The sequence below is a fragment of the Castor canadensis genome, chromosome 16, assembly GCF_047511655.1.
Source record: "Castor canadensis chromosome 16, mCasCan1.hap1v2, whole genome shotgun sequence".
NCBI classification, from domain to species: domain Eukaryota; kingdom Metazoa; phylum Chordata; class Mammalia; order Rodentia; family Castoridae; genus Castor; species Castor canadensis.
Genome location: NC_133401.1, coordinates 30,587,593 through 30,610,639, shown reverse-complemented (window position 1 = coordinate 30,610,639; position 23,047 = coordinate 30,587,593). Strand labels below are relative to the sequence as shown.

The 23,047-nt window shown below is 42.1% G+C and overlaps 2 protein-coding genes across 2 annotated transcripts in view; both read left to right on the top strand.

Moving 5' to 3' along the window:
- Znf134 (zinc finger protein 134) overlaps positions 1 to 12,870 on the top strand; it is a 38,812-nt gene extending 25,942 nt beyond the window's left edge. The window contains exon 4 of the transcript XR_012442809.1: positions 11,990 to 12,870. The gene's annotated coding sequence lies outside the window, so the exon portion shown is untranslated. The remainder of the gene's footprint in view (positions 1 to 11,989) is intronic.
- LOC141417921 (uncharacterized) lies at positions 851 to 14,439 on the top strand. Its single transcript, XM_074057385.1, has 3 exons — positions 851 to 883; positions 12,622 to 12,806; positions 12,849 to 14,439. The coding sequence occupies exons 1-3, from the start codon at positions 851 to 853 to the stop codon at positions 13,453 to 13,455; spliced, it is 825 nt and encodes a 274-aa protein (XP_073913486.1). The 3' UTR covers positions 13,456 to 14,439.
- Positions 14,440 to 23,047: the final 8,608 nt, after the last annotated feature.

Genomic DNA, 23,047 nt, shown 5'->3' with positions numbered 1-23,047 from the left:
AGAAAACGGAAATTTACTACTCGTTGTAGTAAATCCCACCTACCAGTGTCATGACTGTTTCCAATTTCCATGACAACCCCTGGAACTGGCCACACATTGTCATGCAGGAAGGGGGAAGAGAGAACTTAAAGGTCATGAATATTCCACGAATATTCATCCACCCGACCATCTCTATCTTAGGAAACCATGTAGACTCCCTTTTTTTCCTTGCTGGGAGCTGGGGGTTAATCTGTGTACTGGACTCTCCCTTCAGTTAATACAGTCCTGGCTCTAATCCAATGACCTCTTGTAAAGACAGGGCTCTTCTCTGGACAGTTAAAGAAAGAACGTTTGTCTTTGAGAAAACTGGGTCACAGAAGGACTGAGGTGAGCGTCAACACAAAGACACCTCCCTCAAGGCTGGGTGTCCCGCTCTGCTCAGTGGACAAATCTCGAATTTCTCGTGGCCTCCCAGGGGGCTCTGGAACCTGTAACAGAGTCTCCCGGGACAGGAGTGCTTCCTGGACTCCCAGAGGCGCTTGTGTCCTTCAGGTTCTCAAAGACAGGGACAACCTGGAGCACCTGCACGTAATCCATGGTGCGGGAACCTGATTAGCGGAAGACAGGACCAATGAGCTCAAGGAATGGCCGCTTCCGTCCTTGGACGCAGATTTTTGGCGGGACTTCCGGTGTGGCTGTCCCAGCTATTTCCAGTCAGTTTTGAACAACGGAGTTTTAGAAGCGAATGTGAATTAAGGTGACCTGAGCGTCCCGACAGAGGGGAACGTCGTCTTTGCCGCTCACCCTTGGTCTAGGGACTGCGGCGGCAGTGACAGCCATGCCCGGGTCCCCGCCCCGCCCGCCTACTCCAATGGCGGCCGCCTGTCTGAGGGAGCCGATTCAGGTAAGTGCCCTTAGTCCCTCGAGTGCTAGAACCCAGTTTGGGGCGCCTGATTAAGCCACTGTAGTTTATATCTTTGTGTTCAGGTCATTGTGGGAGGCCGTGCGTGGGTTCTTAAGTTCCTACGATGAGGTTGGGGGAGTGTTAAGGGACAAGTGCCGGTTTTGTAAAGTGTTGGAGGGACCATTGAGCCAGGAGCATTTGCGTCTTTCATAGGAGACTCAGGAAACACTTTCTCGAAGGAGAGTGTGATCTTCCTAGCATCCCGTATCTATCTGTGAAAGTGGTATATACCTGAGCATTATTACCTTGTATACATGCAATTCAGAAAAAATGGGTTCTGTGGTGATTCCTATCACCACCCTCTTACAGCATGACGGCTGTGTCCGTTACTTTAGTTTTCCGGTCTCAGATAAGCATTTTTCTTAGTTTGACAGCAACATTATTCCCAGACAGGCCTCTCTCATAGTTCAAGACAGAATGGGGAGGTTTCATTCTTCACAACCGCAAAATCCTATACATTTTGCCATCAGCAGACAGGGCATTGATTTTGTAAACCAAAATGGATTTATCTGTGGTAGCATGGAAAAGACATATGGAGCGTAAAGAGAGGCCTCTCACATAGCACCTTGTCAAGTGGGCAGGAGTGCACTGGTCAAATGGGATCTGGAAACATTCAGCATTTAGAACTCTGCCTCTGAATTTTTGTGTGAAGGTCTTTGTCATCACCTCCTGGAATGTCTAGCTGTTCCTGTCACAGCAAGTACCATGTATGTCAACAAATGAGGTCTGCAACAAGAAGTCGAGAGACACAGTGGCTGCTAAGATTAAACAAGTAACTTTAAGGTTTCTCTGACATAATTCAGCCAGTAGAAGAGAAATGAGACAGAAAGGGGACAAGTGTATACAAACTTCACTTGCATATATTCTTCATACCAGTAGGCATTTGGCTAAACCTGCATTCCCAGTACTGATCAGTGTGTTTTAGCTGTATGCCTAGGTAGAAGAGTAAGTGGGTTTGGCTTATATGACTTTCATCTGCTCTACATAGCACTCTCTTTAGAGAATCAGAGTGATAAATTAGTCATGCTGTCCCATGGCTGTAATCTCAGCACTCCAGAGGCAGAGACAGAGGATTGGGATTTCATGGCTAGCATAGGATATATAGAAAGAGCCTGTCTTGAAGGAAAAAACACAACAGAAAGGTAATACTTTCTGCATGTCACTGAGGACTGTGTATGTGCACATGTCCAAATATGCCCAGAATTTTTTTAGTTATATCAGATACACAAAGCTATAAAGGACAACTGCTTAGAGATTACTGAAAACAGGAAGCATGTCATGTCTAGCAAGACCAGGTGAGGAAAGACCAGAGTCAATCAGGAATTATAGAGTATTGGGAAGATCATGATCCAGAGCTCTTATTTTGATTTTCACTAGAAGGAATTGGCACAGCAGGTAGTTTCACTGATCAAGCTAAGGAGGAGATAACAAAAATAATTTCTGTGAGCTGGACTACAGGAGTTGTTTTCAGTTGTCAAATATCTGGTAGTGGGTTGATGAATCTTAGGACATGATAAACCATAGGTTCCTGTGTGACAGATTGATAAAGGAGCTGACTGGAGGTGTGGGTTCTGCATGGCTTATTTGGTTTATACAAGGTAGTTCCCTGGGTTAGCCAGCCCTTTCGTATCTCTGAAACTTGGCCCTGGAAGGAACAGTCTGCTTCCAGTCAGGAAGGCCATAAATGTCATAGTATCAAGAATAAAGAAAACATGGTCAATGTTCTTGGTCCTATGGTGACTGTGTGCCACATATATAACCTAAATCCTTATGAACCTGAAGAGGTCATGTGAAATGATAGCCCTTGAGCTTGCTTTTCATACATGAAGGTGAAAAATGAGCCCATCTTTGGTGATATCCAAAAGTATCATCTGAGGGTTGGTGGCATGGCTTAGGTGGTAGAGCACCTGTATAGCAAGTGTGAGGCTCTGGTTTTAAGTTCCATTATTGCCAAAAAAATTCATAATAAAAATAACAAGAGTACCACCTGTTGGACCCTTGGGTGATTGTCTGACAAGAGTGGGTACAGCCCTACATGCCAAGCCCAGAAATTACATAGTGCCTGATTACTCACCTCCCTGGTGGTACTATGGGAGGAAAGAGTGATTAAATATGCTATAAGAAGAGGGGGGACATCAGGGGCATTGGAGCCTGGCATCTTCTCTGAGGTGGGGTGGGTGTTACACGGGGTAACACATAATAGGTGTGTGTGAGGGGATCAACGTACCATTCTACAAGAAACCTGATCATGGAATGTTCTGTTCCCACTATGGCAGGCCTGTGTGATCTTTGAGGATGTGGTCATTTATTTCTCCAAGGAAGAATAGGAGTTACTTAATGCAGCTCAGAGGCTCTTGTACCTCCATGTGATGCTGGAGAACTTTGCACTTATTACCTCCATGGGTAAGGATGTCAAACCCACCTCTGTCCCTGTCTCTGTGCATTCTCTTTACCCCAAAGACAGCTTTGCCTCATCCACTGCCAGTCCCTTAGCCCTGCTGACTTCTCCATTTTGCAGGCACATGTACTGTGGATGCTACTACCGAGCTGTGCCAATTCCTTGAGCACCCATAAGAGATGTTCCTCTAATGAGTGCAGGTAATGATTTAGGAGAAAGATGTCTGGCTGTCGGCACAATGGATCTCCCCTTGCTTACCCTCTCCCTAACTGGGGGACTGTCTAGATCCATAACATCTTTTGCTCCTAGTTCTTTGCACTTCTTCTCACTGACATTTCTTCACAGCTGCCTATTTCAGGAATACTGGGCATTGTCATCATTGATATCCACATGGATCATGGGCTATCCTGGCCAGACCCTCCTTCCAATCTTCTCTGTAATACTGTTTTTCTTTACTCTGGTCTCTTCTGTGCTGAGTTTCTCAGGGCCATTGATGAGGGCTCATGTATCCTGTGTTTACTTTGGGACTTGGTTCATGTACCTCTCATAAATGGTACAACATGGATACAGGAAGAATCCTGCTTGCTTCCTAGGGTAGACATGACAAGATGACCTCAGAAATGCCTGGTCGAAGGTAGGATTCCAAGATGGCGGCTAGAGGTAGGAAGCAGAAAGCGACCCTCCTATAGTGAAATCTTGGAGAGATGCTGGAGACACACTTTGCAGGCATAATCACTGAGAAAAGGCATAACTTTGACCCCTCCACATCTCCAGCCGGCACAGAGAATCTCCACTTCACGTTAAACGGAGAAACGAGGAGGACCCCCGGGGCCGCCAGTGGCCGGCGCCCATATGGCTTGGAAAGACGCGGACCAGGTGAGCTTTGCGGTACCACGGTAGCCCCACAGACAAGCCTGGGCCAGAGCAGCATAGCCTCCTGGACAGACTGACCTCCACCCGGGAAAAAAAGAGAACTGAGTAATAAGCAATAAGAACAGTTAAGACACGCTGGAAAGAGGGTGGGGCGCCCTGAGCGCTGAAGATCGGGGGAAGGGAATCCTTCCCGGGACTGTAAATAAACAAGCCGGGCAGGCCGGAGTGCCTCTGGCAGGAGCGGGTCACGTGCCCAGCAACCAGGAGCGGGGAAGCTTGTGAGAGTGGAGGAGGGAAGACCCACTTCCCACGTGAACTGTAAACAAACATGTGGGCCGGCAGGAGCAGCAGCACTGCCCAGTAAGCAGAAGCAGGAAAGCTGCTGAAAGTGGCAGTGGGAGGAAGACTTCAGAGGAGAGGGGGGAAGACCCACCTCCCACATGAACTGTAAATAAACACACAGGCCTGACAACGCGGGGCAGTGTCACCTTTCCCAGTGCTTGGAAAGGGGAAAGCCTGTAGCAGAGGCTCCCGCACAGGAGAACTCTGAGCAAACAAAGCCTGTGGGACCAGGTGAGTGCTAAGCTCACCCCAGAGATCTGCATAAATAACGCTGCCAGCTACAGGCTGAGAGCAGCAGGCAGGCAAGCCATAGTTGCAGGTACCACTCTCAGAACTGTCTCCAGACGCTTTTTTTTCTCTTTCTCCCTACCTTTGATGAGAGAACAACCGAATTACACCTGCAAGCCGAAAAACTTACTGAAACTGTATTGCATTTGAACTGGGGAAACTTGGTGAGGTTTTTTGTTTGTTTGTTTGTTTTTTGTTTTTTGTTTTTGTGTGTGTGTGTGTGTGTGTGTGTGTGAGTGTGTAGTTTTGTTCTACTTTATGCATACCCTTTGATGAGACAACTACAGAACAACATCTGAGGCACCAACTCCAGGACTGGAGATTGAGACGCACACCCAAATTATTAAGACTGAAACTGCACTGCATATAAACTTGGAAGTTTTTTGGTTTTTTTTTCTTTAATTTTCTATTTTCCATTTTATTTTAATTTATTTTTATATATAGATATTACTTTCACTTACTTATTTTTTATTTTTTTTATCTTTGATTTTCAATCCTCTCTCTGTCTCTCTAATGTCTGTTCAGCTTACTGTCAATTAGTACACTAACACTCCCTGTTTATACTTTGAAACTCTCTTGTCTGATACTTTGTTCTGCTTTCTCCCTCTTGTCTGTATATTTGGTTTCCCCTTTTCTTTAACTTCTTGCTTTCCATCTCAGCTCACTCTTCCATTCTCAATATTACCATTGTTATTATTACAAGCTAGAAAATACTTAATTACACACAGTACAGGGACAGTAACAACACCAAGGACAATGACGGGAAGACAGAAAAAACAGGGAAACCAATTTCCCCACAGCAAAAAATTAGTACAGGAACCAGAGGGAAATGAAGAGAACAGAAACTCAGAGCCAGACTCCAACAAAATGAAGATAAACTATGCCAAAGGACCCAATGAAGCCTACAAGAATAATTTAAAAGAAGACATACTACAAGTACTCAATGAGAATTTTATAGAGATGATACTGGATAGGGTCAACCAAAATGTACAGGAGACACTCAAGAAATTCCAAGACAATAAAAACAGAGAATTTGAAAAAGCAAAAGAAGAAATAAAGGAAACCATACAAGCACTGTGTAAACACCAAAGTGAAAGAGAGAACACAATGAATAAATGGATAAATGAACTCAGGACAAAAATAGACAAGAATAAAGAAGAAAACTGCCAGGATATGGAAAACCTCAGAAAAAAGAATGAAACAGAACTGCAAAACAAAATGGAAGGCCAATCCAGCAGAATAGAACAAACAGAAGACAGAATCTCAGAACTTGAAGATGAAATGGTAATTAAAGGAAAAACAGAAGAACTATTAATTAAACAACTCAAGACCTGTGAAAAGAAAATGCAAGAACTCACTGACTCCATCAAAAGACCAAACTTGAGAATCATGGGCATCGAAGAAGGAGAAGAGGTGCAAGCGAAAGCAATGCGTAATATATTCAACAAAATAATAACGGAAAATTTCCCAAATCTAGAGAAAGATATTCCCATACAAATGCAAGAGGCCTCCAGGACACCAAACAGACCAGATCAAAATAGAACTACTCCACGACATATCATCATTAAAACAACAAGTTCAGAAACTAAGGAAAGAATATTGAAGGCTGTAAGAGAGAAAAAACAAGTAACATACAAAGGTAAACCCATCAAAATCACAGCAGACTTCTCAACAGAAACATTAAAAGCAAGAAGAGAGTGGGGTGAGATCTTCCGGGCACTGAATGAAAATAACTTCAACCCCAGGATACTCTACCCAGCAAAGCTATCATTCAAAATAGATGGAGCAATAAAAGTCTTCCATGATAAGCAGAAACTAAAACAATATGTGACCACAAAGCCACCATTACAAAAGATTCTGCAAGGGATCCTGCACACAGAAAGTGACACCCAACTTAACCATGAAAAGGCAGGCAGCACCAAACCACAGGATAAGAAAAAGCAAGACAGTAGACAGTAACATCAAGTTAGGTACACACTATCAAACCTTCAAATAACTAAGACAACTAAATGGCAGGAATCACCACATACCTATCAGTACTAACACTTAATGTTAATGGACTTAATTCACCCATCAAAAGACACTGTTTGACAAAATGGATTAAAAAAGAAGATCTAACAATTTGTTGCTTACAGGAGACTCATCTCACCGACAGAAATAAGCATATGCTTAGGATGAAAGGCTGGAAGAAGATTTACCAAGCCAATGGCCCCCGAAAACAAGGAGGAGTAGCAATACTTATCTCTGACAAAGAAGACTTCAAACCTACATTGATCAAACGAGATAAAGAAGGACATTCCATACTAATAAAAGGGGAAACAGACCAAAAGGAAATAATAATCATCAATCTGTACGCACCCAATGTCAATGCACCCAATTTCATCAAACATACCCTGAAAGACCTAAAAGCATATATAAACGCCAACACAGTGGTTTTGGGAGACTTTAACACTCCATTATCATCAATAGATAGGTCATCCAAACAAAAACTCAATAAAGAAATCCAAGATCTAAAATATGCAATAGATCAAGTGGACCTAGTAGATGTCTACAGAACATTTCATCCAGCCTCTACACAATATACATTCTTCTCAGCAGCCCATGGAACCTTCTCCAAAATAGATCATATCCTAGGGCACAAAGCAAGCCTCAGCAAATATAAGAAAATAGAAATAATACCGTGCATACTATCTGACCACAATGCAGTAAAAGTAGAACTCAACAACAAAAGTAAAGACAAAAAACATGCAAACAGCTGGAAACTAAATAACTCATTACTTAATGAAGAGTGGATCATCGATGCAATAAAAGAGGAAATTAAAAAGTTCCTGGAAGTCAATGAAAATGAAAACACAACCTACCAGAACCTATGGGACACAGCTAAGGCAGTCTTGAGAGGAAAGTTTATAGCCATGAGTGCATATATTAAAAAGATTGAAAGATCCCAAATCAATGACCTAATGATACAGCTCAAACTCCTAGAAAAACAAGAACAAGCAAATCCCAAAACAAATAGAAGGAGAGAAATAATAAAAATAAGAGCTGAAATCAACGAAATAGAAACCAAAAAAAACATACAAAGAATTAATGAAACAAAAAGTTGGTTCTTTGAAAAAATAAACAAGATCGATAGACCCCTGGCAAACCTGACTAAAATGAGGAGAGAAAAAACCCAAATTAGTAGAATTAGGAATGCAAAAGGGGAGATAACAACAAATAAGATGGAAGTCCAGGAAATCATCAGAGACTACTTTGAGAACCTATATTCAAATAAATTTGAAAATCTTAAAGAAATGGACAGATTTCTAGATACATATGGTCATCCAAAACTGAACCAAGAGGAAATTAATCACCTGAATAGACCTATAACACAAAATGAAATTGAAGCAGCAATCAAGAGTCTCCCCAAAAAGAAAAGTCCAGGACCTGATGGATTCTCTGCTGAATTCTATCAGACCTTTAAAGAAGAGCTGATACCAACTCTCCTTAAACTGTTCCATGAAATAGAAAGGGAAGGAAAACTGCCAAACACATTTTATGAAGCCACTATTACACTTATCCCAAAACCAGGCAAAGACACCTCGAAAAAGAAGAACTATAGGCCAATCTCCTTAGTGAACATTGATGCAAAAATCCTCAATGAAATAATGGCAAACCGAATTCAGCAACACATCAAAAAGATTATTCACCACTACCAAGTAGGCTTCATTCCAGGGATGCAGGGGTGGTTCAACATACGAAAATCAATAAACGTAATAAACCACATTAACAGAAGCAAAGACAAAAACCACTTGATCATCTCAATAGATGCAGAAAAAGCCTTTGATAAGATCCAACATCATTTCATGATAAAAGCTCTAAGAAAACTAGAAATAGAAGGAAAGTTCCTCAACATTATAAAAGCTATATATGACAAACCTACAGCCAGCATTATACTTAATGGAGAAAAACTGAAACCATTCCCTCTAAAATCAGGAACCAGACAAGGATGCCCACTATCTCCACTCCTATTCAACATAGTACTGGAATTCCTAGCCAGAGCAATTAGGCAAGAAGAAGAAATAAAAGGAATGCAAATAGGTAAAGAAACTGTCAAAATATCCCTATTTGCAGACGACATGATCCTATACCTTAAAGACCCAAAAAACTCTACTCAGAAGCTTCTAGACATCATCAATAGCTATAGCAAGGTAGCAGGATATAAAATCAACATAGAAAAATCATTAGCATTTCTATACACTAATAATGAACAAAATGAAAAAGAATATATGAAAACAATTCCATTTACAATAGCCTCAAAAAAATCAAATACCTAGGTGTAAACCTAACAAAAGATGTGAACGACCTCTACAAGGAAAACTATGCACTTCTGAAGAAAGAGATTGAGGAAGACTATAGAAAGTGGAGAGATCTCCCATGCTCATGGATTGGTAGAATCAACATAGTAAAAATGTTGATACTCCCAAAAGTAATCTACATGTTTAATGCAATTCCCATCAAAATTCCAATGACATTCATTAAAGAGATTGAAAAATCTACTGTCAAATTTATATGGAAACACAATAGGCCACGAATAGCCAAGGCAATACTCAGTCAAAAGAACTATGCAGGAGGTATCATGATACCTGACTTCAAACTATATTACAAAGCAATAACAATAAAAACAGCATGGTACTGGCACGAAAACAGACATGAAGACCAGTGGAACAGAATAGAAGATCCAGATATGAAGCCACACAACTATAAGCAACTTATCTTTGACAAAGGAACTAAAAATATACGATGGAGAAATAGCAGCCTCTTCAACAAAAACTGCTGGGAAAACTGGTTAGCAGTCTGCAAAAAACTGAAACTAGATCCATGTATATCACCCTATACGAAGATTAACTCAAAATGGATCAAGGATCTTAATATCAGACCCCAAACTCTTAAGTTGATACAAGAAAGAGTAGGAAATACTCTGGAGTTAGTAGGTATAGGTAAGAACTTTCTCAATGAAACCCCAGCAGCACAGCAACTAAGAGATAGCATAGATAAATGGGACCTCATAAAAGTAAAAAGCTTCTGTTCATCAAAAGAAATGGTCTCTAAACTGAAGAGAACACCCACAGAGTGGGAGAAAATATTTGCCAACTATACATCAGACAAAGGACTGATAACCAGAATATACAGGGAACTTAAAAAACTAAATTCTCCCAAAACTAATGAACCAATAAAGAAATGGGCATGTGAACTAAATAGAACTTTCTCAAAAGAAGAAATTCAAATGGCCAGAAAACACATGAAAAAATGTTCACCATCTCTAGCAATAAAGGAAATGCAAATTAAAACCACACTAAGATTCCACCTCACCCCTGTTAGAATAGCCATCATCAGCAACACCACCAACAACAGGTGTTGGCGAGGATGCGGGGAAAAAGGAACCCTCTTACACTGTTGGTGGGAATGTAGACTAGTACAACCACTCTGGAAAAAAATCTGGAGGCTACTTAAAAAGCTGGACATCGATCTACCATTTGATCCAGCAATACCACTCTTGGGGATATACCCAAAAGACTGTTACTCCAGAGGCACCTGCACATCCATATTTATTGCGGCACTATTCACAATAGCCAAGTTATGGAAACAGCCAAGATGTCCCACCACTGACGAATGGATTAAGAAAATGTATCTATACACAATGGAATTTTATGCAGCCATGAAGAAGAATGAAATGTTATCATTCGCTGGTAAATGGATGGAATTGGAGAACATCATTCTGAGTGAGGTTAGCCTGGCTCAAAAAACCAAAAATCGTATGTTCTCCCTCATATGTGGACATTAGATCAAGGGCTAACACAACAAGGGGATTGGACTATGAGCACATGATAAAAGCGAGAGCACACAAAGGAGGCATGAGGATAGGTAAGACACCTAAAAAACTAGCTAGCATTTGTTGCCCTTAACGCAGAGAAACTAAAGCAGATACCTTAAAGCAACTGAGGCCAATAGGAAAAGGGGACCAGGTACTAGAGAAAAGGTTAGATCAAAAAGAATTAACCTAGAAGGTAACACCCATGCACAGGAAATCAATGTGAGTCAATGCTCTGTATAGCTATCCTTATCTCAACCAGCAAAACCCCTTGTTCCTTCCTATTATTGCTTATACTCTGTCTACAACAAAATTAGAAATAAGGGCAAAATAGTTTCTGCTGGGTATTGGGGGGGGAGAGGGAGGGGGCGGAGTGGGTGGTAAGGGAGGGGGTGGGGGCAGGGGGGAGAAATGAACCAAGCCTTGTATGCACATATGAATAATAAAAGAAAATGAAAAAATAAATTAAAAAAAAATAAAAGAAGTGCCTGGTCCAATTGAGGGGCAATTCATGAAGGTCATGACATCTTGGCGGTTTTCATATCATACCAGGAAACTGTCCTGTGGCCTTAGTGTTTGTGGTGCAAGTGCCATTGGAAACATCCCAATTGTACTTTCTCATCTCCATACCTGACTTCTCACATCATCTGTGCCTGACTGCTCCCTACCTTGTGGTCTCCATACATCACTTGTTTGTATACACTTCCCTTTATACAGTGTTCTCCAACACAGACCCACACCTAATGTGGGTCTACACATTAGGGATCTACTACAGATCCCTAAGTACTGTTCCTTTTGTGTATTCCTGGAATTTGATTCAATCAGTGTTCTGCACAACATGGACTTTTCAGTAGCTGGCAAGTTTTTACTAAAGAGAGGATTGGTGTGGTAACTTTGGGAAATTTCGTGGCAGTTCAAGGATAGTGGTATCAAGAAGTGGCAGTACCTTATGGCTGTTTGTGTAACTGTAAGCTACTTCTCCTCCCTGTGGTACAGCCCATCCTGTGTCCTTTGTCTGCTGAGGTTTGCCAGATTCTCCTGCTTTATAGGCCCAGTACTGTGAAGCAATTCCTGTACATCGATCAATGCTCCTACATCCTAGAAAAATCCTCTGGGACTGAAGATGTAGCTCAGTGGGAGAATGCATACCTAGCATGTGCAAGACCTAGCTAGCTAGATAGATAGATAGATAGATGGATAGATAGATAGACCCTGTCTTTTGTGGGTCTTGCATACCTTCCCACCATAGTCTACATGCATTTCATTGTTTTCATTGTGATTTCTCTGATTTCAGGTTGTGGACACAGAACAGAGGATAAGGAGGAATCTATGCAGAGTGTGTCTGTGGAGGGAGTGTCACTCTTGGTGACTCCAAAGGCAGGTTCATCCATCCAGAACACTCACCTTTGTCACATCTGTATTCCAGTCTTGAAACACATTTTGCACCTGACTGCTCCACCTGTGCAGAGATTTTGCTTGTTTGTGACATGTGCAGACCTTCCTCAGCACCAGAACCATAAAAGTGCGGAAAAGACCTTGAAGAGGGATATAGACTGGACCTCATTTTTGAAGAGCTTTGAATTCTGTGAGTCAGGGAAGCAACTCAATTGTGAGGATCTTTGGAAAGATTACCCAGATTTATTGGAACTTCTGTGGCTCCAGGTCATTCCTAACACTGAAAAGCCAAACTATTCTGAGTTTGGGGAGGCCCATCACCATGGAAAAAGTGATTATAAGTTGTTTGAATGCAGAAAGGTTTCTAATCACAAAAATATGATTTTTCATAACCTCAGGATCTACACTGAAAAAAAAAACTTTTCACAGTGTGAAAAGTTGTTCCTTGATGAGTATTCACTTGCTCAGAACCACAGTGTCCACATTGGAGAAAGGTCTTATGAGTGTAAATAATGTGGAAAATCATTTAAGCAAGTGGGTACCCTTACTGCACACCAGAGAGTCCACACTGGAGAAAGACCTTATGAGTGTAGAGACTGTGAGAAAACATTTAAGCAAGCGGGTGCCCTTAAGTACACCAGAGAATCCACACTGGAGAAAGGCCTTATGAATGTAGAGAATGTGAAAAATCATTTAAACAAAGAGATGTCCTTACTGTACCAGAGAGTCCACACTGGAGAAAGGCCATATTAATGCAGAAAATGTGGGAAATCTTTTAAGCAAGTAGGTGACCTACCTGTACACCAGAGAATTCACACTGGAGAAAGGCCTTTTGAATGTAGAGAATGTGGGAAATCCTTTAAGCAAAGAGGTGCTCTTACTATACACCAGAGAGTCCACACTATAGTAAGGCCTTATAAGTGTAGAAAATGTGGCAAATCCTTTAAACATGGAGGTGACCTTAATATACACCAGAGAGTACACACTGGAGAAAGGCCTTATCAGTGTGGTGAATGTGGAAAATGTTTTATTTGGCATGCGCACCTTGTTTTTCATTGCAGAATTCATACTGTGGAAATGTCCTTTGAATGCTATGAGTGTGGGAAAACCTTTAGTCAGATGTCTTTCCTCATTAGACATCAGGTAGTTCATACTGGAGAAAGGCCTTATGTGTGTAAAGAATGCGGGAAGTCCTTTAAACAAGGAGGCAACCTTACTATACACCATAGAGTCCATACTGGAGAAAGGCCTTATGAGTGTAGGGAATGTGGCAAATCATTTAATCAAAGAGGTGCCCTTACTGTACTCCAGAGAATCCACACTGGAGAAAGACCTTATGAGTGTAGAGACTGGCAAATCTTTTAAACAAGGAGACTCCCTTGCTGTACACCTGAGAGTCCACACTGGAGAAAAGCCTTATAGTGCATAGAATGTTGGAAATCTTTTACTCAGCATGTCCATCTTCTTGGTCATTGCAAAAATTCATACTGGAGAAAAGTCTTATGAATGCATTGAATGTGGGAAAGCTTTTAGGTACAAAGCCAATGTCATTCGTCACTAGGAAACTCACAAAGAGAAAAGACTTCATCACTGTGGCCAGTGAGAGAAAGGCTTTACCTCACTCTTAATGAGTTCAACTCATCATGCTTGGGAGAGTTCAGACTGGAGGAAGGCTTTATGAGTGTGAAGAATGTGGAGAATCTTTTAAACATTCAGGTCTCCTTTTACACCAAGTGTTTCACACCATGGAAAGTTCCCTAAAACATACCAGTTGTGAAAAGACTTTCAGCCAATACCAGCCTTCTTTAGCAACAGAAAGTCCCTGAGTGGGGACAGCTTTAGATCTGAATGGAAGGTGCTTTTTGTTCAATGTGTCCATACTAGAGGGCCTCTTTTAGGGACCCATCTGCCTGAAGTTGAACTGCACACTTGAAAATGTCTAATTAGAGTGAGATTCCCCATGAGTTTAGCCACTGGATGGGGATTCCAGTAACTCCTGGAAATCCTCAAAATCATTGCCACACCACCCTGCATAGTGGGTAAAAGCTATCCTCACGTGCTAAGGCAAGGAACATATGTCTCTACCCTACTATTCCTGATAAGAAAATCTTGAGAAGCCCTAGCCGTCATGTCAACTATATTCTTTCTGCTGAGGGATCATGCCATGGTTGATCCCATAGAGCCAAAAAGACTCTGTCCTGATTCAGCTGGCGGCTTGCAAGGATGACAGCTTCTTTGTAGTAGTTGTTGGTCTTACATGACCTTTGTAGTTGTTTCTAGCTTCCTAGTCACAAATGTAACTGTTGCACATTGCTCTTTTGTGCACTAATAAAGTCACTGTTGAGCCCACCTTGAATTGTTGTAACTGTACTTTGTGGGGTCACAAAGTTATGCTCTTTATATGAAGGGTTAGACAGTTTTTATGTGATCCCTAACAATATGTGCCTCAGTGGGGACAGTTCCTATTGCTATCTTTGCATAATGCGGATTATGGCCCAAGACTTCCAGTGAAACAGCACAGAGATTTCTGGTCCTAATTTGTGAACTGGAAGCTTCCATATTTTTTGAGACCAGAGATCACCTGAGGAGGGGTCAGTTGAACTGCATTAACTCAGGGAATAGCATAAATTTGTTCATTTGTCACAATAGATGCCACAAAATGCCAAGTACTTTTGGGAGAGGGGGTTCCCCAGATTAAAGTCATACGTCTAATGTCTACAATTCCACCACTTCCTAACAGTTCCACTCTATAGAGGAAGCCTTTTACATGGGCATTTGGAGAACATTACAGATCCAAACTATAATACCAGGCCTGTGGATGTAGATATTGAAGTCACCATGGACTGCTCAACCTCACAGTGCCCCACAAATACTGATTTATGTCATTCTGTTAATATCAATTGTTCTAGCACAGTGTGACACAGAAATTGAGCACTCAATTCAGGAGTGAGTGTGAATGTTCTTGGTGTTGACATTTCCTACATTTGGACAGAGGACAGATATTTAACCTCTCTAGGACCTAGCTTCCTTATCAACTGATAGAAATAATAATAGCACTGAAATAGCATTATTGTGTGGGTCACACTTGATTAGTATCTGTAAAGTTGTAAGAACAAAATGGTATCATGACAAGTTCTAAACACAGTTTTAATGTAAAGAAAATTTGTGAATGTTGACCTATTCTCTTACCTCATTTTTGGAAACCAGTTTACCAAGATACTGGTCTGATTGGATCTGAAAGGATGGGGAGATCTCCTTTTATGAAGAGGATAAAAAAGTCTTGCATGTGCAGGGTTCTTCTGACCACTGTGTCCACTTAACTTTTTTGTAGGTCAAGGCATAAGTTCCTATGCTTTCCCAGAAAGAAGAGGGAGCCTTTGCTAAGTTGTTTCATTGTTACTGTTAGACAGCTATGTAGGACATGTTTTTCTGTATCCAAGAACTCCCACACTTTTCCTCATGACTGTCTCTGGAATTCTAGCCAAATATATCTGACTAACAACTTGTAGTAGTAGTAAAGTGTGGACCCCAGAGAACACTGTGTGGTCTCACTGCCAACCTGGAGCCTGAGCTGCTACAGCTGGCCATGTCGTCATTCCCACAACCATTGGCAGAAATGTGGAGATGCATCAGCAACCCACCATATCCACTCAGCACTGAGGACACCAGGCCTGAGATCAAGGAGATTGGAACAGGGAATGGTGTCCTAGGTGGCCTCATATTGGTGGCATCTCCATGTGGGTATATAAAAGTCATACCTATGAAGGATGGAACAGCAAATTTAAGAAATGAGTATGTTTCATCAACAGGAATGGCACCAAAGAAGCTGGCTTTGTAAAAGCAGACTGCCATAAAGAAGAATAACCCAAGAAAGCACTTTCACAGCATATGAGATGGAGAGACTCGTGTCTGATGTTGAAGGCAAAGAGGGTGCAGAGGCAGCAAATGTTACAGGCCCTAGTACAGTTTGGTTTGACATAATGAATGTGCTGAAACCAAAAGCATAGATGCTCTTAAAATCATAAGGATCCTCCACAAATTACCAGCAGAATAATCAGAATAATGGTATTGAGGAAAATAACAAACAATTCATGGTTACTCATAAAGGCCAGGCTCAACAAATCTGGCCTTTCTGTAGGTGAAGTTTCTCAACTTTTACATGTGGAGACCATATAGATTTTGACCATAGTATTCAAGCTTCTTGGGCTGGGAGAGGTGATAGAGGTTCTGACAACCAGGCTGCCAGAGAATGAGGTAGAACCATGAGACGTACATCAGAGTTATAACCACGATTCCACAGGGGCCCTCCTTGCCAAAGACAGCCTACATAGGATGGACATGAGGATAAAGAAACACAAGAATCCTAATCTTGATAGAACTGCCACAATTTCACATCAGCACAATACCCAAGAATCCTCAAGTCACAAGGTGACAAAGATCCAATATCAGACAATTCAACACCTAAGAATTTGTCCACTCTCAAGAAAAAGCAGGGTAGGGCTAAGTAAATGTAGGCTTACCATTTCTGCCACCATCTAGTTTAGTCTTACAAGAAGAATGAATGCTAGGTTGATGGGGTGGGTTAAGCGGTAAGAGCATCTGCCTAGCAAGCATGATGTCTTGAGTTCAAACTCCAGTACCACCAAAAGAAAAGAAGAATGAATGTTAAGTTCCAGCAATAAGAAATAAACAAAAGGATACCCTAAATCCCAGTTCCTCTGAAGATATTGAGGCCAGCTAAGGCAAAAATACTGGGAAGATCCTGTCTCAAAAATAAAATGAAAATACAAGGGCTGGCAGTGCAGTTCAAGTCACAGAGTGCTTGCCTCAAATGGGCAAGGCTCTGGGTTGGGTCCTAGCACAAGCAACACACACACATACACATCACATATACACCCCAAAACATTATAACTGAGAACATTAAGGCCATCTATTTGGCTTTTTGCCTAATAACAAGATTACTTGTGCAGAATGGGGTTTTTACTTTTACATAAATAAATTACTTTTTGGTATGTAAAATTGTTTTCTTAAGCCTGGTTTTGTTCAAGAAAGCTTTAACAGCTTTTAAATTACTTCATATCTGGGTAAGTTGAAGTTTTGGAGAACTTCCATTTTAATTTATTTTTATTGTTTTAAATTTTAAGAGAAACTTTACACCATAAATTTTCTTTTTTTATGTTCCAATGGTCAATTTAATATTATGTATATTTTACCACAATAAAATTTAAAAAGTTACTACCAGGATATGTGTTCTTTTAGCTTAATAAAAGAACTCATGTTGACATGGGAAAGTATTAAGGAAGCAAAAGGTTTTTAAGAAGAAAGTAAGAAAACCATATTCACCCTGCAGGAACCTACCATTTATACTCTAATGCTAAACACAAAATATTTGCCCTTCTCATTTGGAATGGCTACCATGCCCTTTGATTTTAAATGTGGTCTATGCAACTAGAAAAATGTTCCTGTTTCTCTGCCTAAAGAAATATTGATAAAATATTTAATAAAGTTATAAAGAACAGGAATGCCTTTTCTCTAACTTCATCTTTTTGTTAGTAAATGCTGCCTGTATGTCTTTAATTCTCATAGAAAGCCAACAGTGCTGTATTAGTCACTTCCAGATATCATCCTCTACCTTCATGCCATACTTCAAATATTAGTTTGCTAAGGAAAGGGGTCACACCAAAGTGACTGACACCATAAGTTTTAAAACACATTCAGTAAACTAAAATCACCTGTTAGTAATGATCTTAAATATTTTGTAAATGTGTATGCAGATTTTCAACTGTTCAAGGGGCCATTAACTATAACACTAGGTTGCTTACAAATCAACTGTATAACTGGATTTTCAACCCTCTCTGGGATCCAGAATCCTCTGGAGGGCCTTAAAATCTATGGATGCTGAACCTTGAGGATGCTTTGAGGATGAATTCAGGCATCTCTAGGTCGCTATGCAGCATAGAGTGCTTGAGAACCAATGACTCACATTAATTAGGAAACACCTGGAGGTGGGTTCACTTTACAGTGTCCCATGTCTATGTGAAAGTGATGTGTACTTGAATAGTTTTACCTTCTGCACTTGGTGTTTACAACTAATGGGTTTTGTGTTGGCAGCTAGCACCATCCTTCATAACAGAACAGTAATTGTGTTCATGTCCTTGGATTTCAGATATCATTTCCGTGTATTGTGTAGTTTCAGGGCAGCTTAATGGTCTATACTTGTCATGAAATTTCGAGTTTTTCTCTTCAAATCTCATGTCTTATTTCTTTTACCATCAACATGGCATTGGGTTCCCAAACCAGAGAAGATCCACCTACTGTAGCATAGAAAATTGTTTGGATGAAGAGAAGCCTCTTGCATAGTCCCTGTCCATGTAAACAGACAACAACTGGTCAGGCTTATGGCAGCATTTAGGGTATGAGAGGACCACTATGTATAAATTCCTGTGTTTGTTTTCTTGTTACCTCCCTGAGGTCTTTTTTTCTGATTTGCTTCAAGGTACTGAGTGCAATAACAGTTCGATTTTGAACCACACAGCTATTTAGACATTCTTGTTCTAGCTGATGTGATCAGGCAGGTTTATATTGCTTTGACATAATGTAGCTGGCTGATGGGAAGTGACAGAGGAAGCAGAGAATTTGAACACACACTTCACTTTCACAACTTCAAGGCAAGAACTATAAGATTTGGCCACAGTTAGGGGGTCAGCACCAGGAAATGTGGTTCTGCTGTGTGCTGTAGGAAATGAGTGAATGTATTGACTATTTGACTTAATTTACTCAACTCCTTTTCTTTGTGGTAGTAGGGGTTTGGAATTGAATCCATAGTCTAGTCAAGTTCTGTGCCACTGAGATTCACCTCTAACCAAGTCCATATTTAATAAATTTATAGTGATAATAGTTTCTATGATATGGACTCCTGTATCTGTTTATAGAAATGTCTGAAGGATTTTTTTTTAATTTGTCATGTTGTTTATTGAACCCAGGGCCTCACACATGATAAGCAAATGCTCTATTATTTGGCTAACACACCAGGTCACCCTAATTGTTGCTCAAATTGAGTATAGTAAGAAACACAGACACTGGGATGAGTGACATTATGGAATGTTTTACTTGCAGATCCCTCAAAAAAGGAAGAAGCCCATTCATGACAGAGCCACATGGGGAAACACCAGGGTCAGATTGTCTGGGAGCAAGAGGAGAGGTGACAAAAGATCAGGAGCTTTTACTGAAGTCATCTCTGGGATGGGGCATGGCAGGGAATGTGAACTGATTAAAATTCATGCAGTTTCAGTTATTTCTGTGGGCTCAAGGGCATGGGAGTCATCCCTCTTTGTTCAGCTTCATTTCCATCTTCTGGTATACCTCCATGGTAAGCTTCCTACTGACCAGTGCCATGACTGTTTACAATTTCCACACAATCCCAGAAACTGGCCCAATACAGTCAAGCAGGAAGAGAGACAGAATTCTTAGAGACATATTAGCACCATCCTTGAAAGGTCATGAATAGTGCACCCACCTACTAATCCCCCTGGCTCTCTCCATTTCAGGATAGCATAAAAGCTCAGTTCCATTTGCTTCCTGGGAGGTGAGAGTCTGACTAGCATGCTGGACCCCCAGCATCCTCTCTTTACTGGACACAATAACCACCTCATGTATGGTTACTGGCTCTGCTCTGCAGAGTTAAGGAATGGGGATATGGCAATGACAAAAATTGGTAACCATAGGACAGAGGAGTGTGAGAGCCACAGAAACACTGGGAGACAGTAAGCATCTGTGCTGTGGACTTCAGGACACCTCCTTTGGGCCTGAGCCGCTGTCTTCTCAGTGGACCTTCACTTGCATCCCTGGTGTTCTTGCTGTGTTACACAGAGGTGTAACAGACTTCCTGAGGGATACCTGGGCAGGGGGAGCCTTCATATCCAGGAGGGTCCTGTGACTTTCATAGACATGAGTAACCAGGCATGAGCTCCCAGGGGCTGAGTCAACAAAGTCCCTCCCAGTGATGAAGGACCCACTTTTGTCTTAGAGTTGGCTCAGTGGGCATCAGTGAAGAGCCTACGCTGCCCACCAGAAGGGGAGTCTTTCTGCTCCAGGGCAAGATACAACACTGCAACACAGTTCAGTCCCTGACCAGGATTCTGATCACTCAGGTATAGTTCAACCTTCCCTGCGGTGGCTGCGGAGGTATCAGAACTCCGTTACACACAATGCTCTGAGGTAAGTAGCAAACACATTAGCCAATGAGCTCAGAGAACAGCCACTTCCGTTCTTGGTGCACAGGTTCAGGGTGAGACTTCCAGCGTTGCAGCCCGGAGCCGGCGTTAAATGGTGTGAGGTCAGTTTTCTTGGTCAGGTCTTTAGCAGCCTGCATCACCATAGTGAGAGCGAGCAGACGCGGCATACAGTCGAGCCTGATGCACACTGGGGGACGGTGGTGACGGTGAGGGGTAAGATCTATGTTCCAGAGCCCAGTGAGGGGCAAGCTTACGTCACCAGGTAGTGAGGGGGGGGAGGGGGCCCGCATTACTGACACCAGTGTGATGGGGAGTGGGATAGTGGGACAGGCAGGGGACTGGTTTGTTTGGGCTCTGGGGCCAGGAGCATTGACCCCACCATGGCAAGGTGAGGATTCCACCTCTGTCCTCAGGCTCCAGGAGCCCTGGAGGCTGTGATGGAGGAGGAATGGGATCTGGGTTAGGCTGTTCCAAGTTTTCCAAATGCTGCACAGTTAGAGGAGCCTGGAAGGGGGTGACACCGAGGCCCAGGAAGAGTGAGTCCTTGTGTCACATCCTCAGGTGGAAAGAGTCAGCGCTGTGAACTGAGTTCTGGAGAGAATCCAGGCATCGTGATGTCACTTATCTCCAGGCTGGTCAGGAGGCAGGGGGCCTGGGCCCATGAAGCCCCACCATGGTCACTGTCACCTCCTTCCCACAGGTTGCTATGACTACAGCAGCGCTTGTGGACAGCACCCAGGTGAGTGGAGGATGTTCCAGGGCCTCACAAGTGTGACACCACACCTTGATTCTGGAATTGTGTTCTAAGACTTTTCCTGATGTTTTTTTCCTCCCTGGGCCTGGGGATCCTGAAAAAAATGCCAACCGAGTCTGGGGATCCTGAAGAAAAGCCCAACCAAGCCAATCATATGGAATGATTTCTATTGCAACGTTTTGCAACTAATGGGAAGGGAGATGAAAAGTTACCCCAGGCACAAGGCATAGAACGTGGAAATGCTAAAATAATGAGGTTATGCTTGCTCAGGGATCAGAGGTTTCCTTTCTTTCACATGGAAATTAGAGCAGTGGGTCAGAAATCAGGCTTGGGATATAAGGCATCTATTATGGGGAGTGATGGGAGCAATGGGAGGTTTAAAGCTGAGGAGAAAAGTGATTTGACCAGATCTCATCAGGCTCCCTGGCACTCCAGCAAGGAGGACAGACTATGACTATGACAGAGGGGACAGAGATTCAAGGAAAAAGGCTACTGCCATAGTCCATATGGTGGCCAGAAAGGCGGAAGAAGTGGTGGGATTCTGGATTGATTTTTCATTAAAGCAACCTGAATTTTCATTTTTAAAGGTGAGAAAAAGAGATAAGTTGAGTGATTCCAATCTTTTTGGTTTTAGCAGTTAGAAGGATGAAACCTCTAGCTGGATTTTATAGTTGATAGAATTGATTTTCATTGTAGATATTAGTTCTGTTTTCAAGCCATTTTAAGATGGCTAAAAAGGAGGGAATTCCAAGATGGGGGCTAGAGGGAGGAAGCAGAAAGCATGCCTCCTAAAGTAAAATATTGGAGAGACACTGGAGATTCACCTTACAGGAAAAACCACTGAGAAAAGGCAAAACTTTGACTTCTCCACACCTCCAGCCTGTGCAGAGCATCTCCACTTCACATTAAAGGGAGAAAACAGCAGGGCTCCCACGCCACTGCCAGACACCAGCACCCAGACAGCTTGGGAAGATGTGGACCACAAGGTGAGCTAAGCAGTATGCAGTACCCCCACAGACAACCCTGGGCCAGATCAGCATAGCCCCCTGGACAGACTGACCCTCACCCAGGGAAAAAAGAAAAACTGAATAATAAGCAATAACAAAAAAAAAGACACACAGCAAAGAGGGTAGGGCGCCCTGAGCGCTGAAGAGGGGGGAACTGTAAATAAATAAGCCGGCCGGAGAAGGTGGCACACACCCAGCAACCACAAGCAGGAAAGCTTGTAAAAGTGGCAAAGGGGGGAAAACTCCACAGGCAAGGGGAGAATGCTCACTTCCCATGTGAACTGTAAATAAACATGCCAGCCTGAGAAAGCGGGAGCAGTGTCACCTCCCCCAATGTGCGTGAAAAGGAGAAAGCTTATAGCAGTGGCTCCCATGCACTTAATCTGAGTAAACAAAGCCTACACTCCAGATGAGTGTTAAGCTCACCCCTGAGATCTGCATAAATAAAGCCTCCAGCAACAGCAGGCTGACAGCAGTGGGCAGGCAAGCCACAGCTGCAGATAGCCATTCACAGAACTGTCTCCAGACTCTTTTTTTTTTCTCTCTCCCACCTTTGAGGAGACAACAAATGAACTACACCTGCATGCTGAAAAACTTATTGAAACTGTATTGCATTTGAACTTGGGACACTTTGTGGGGTTTTTTTGTTTTGTTTTGTGAGGTTTTGTTTTATTTTGGTTTTTCCAGTCTGTTTCCCCTTTGATGAGACAACCACAGAACTACCTCTGAGGCACCATCTCCAAGATTGGAGGCTGAGGGACAAACACCAAAATTATTAAGACTGAAACTTTATTGCATTTGAACTTGAAGATTTTTTTCTTTTTTTTTTCTTTATTTTTTCAAACCTGTCTCTGTCTCTCTAATGCCTGTTCAGCTTACTGTCGATTAGTACACTATCTCTCCCTGTTTATATCTTTGAAACTTCTTTGTTTGTTTCTTTGTTTTGTTTTATCCTACTTGTT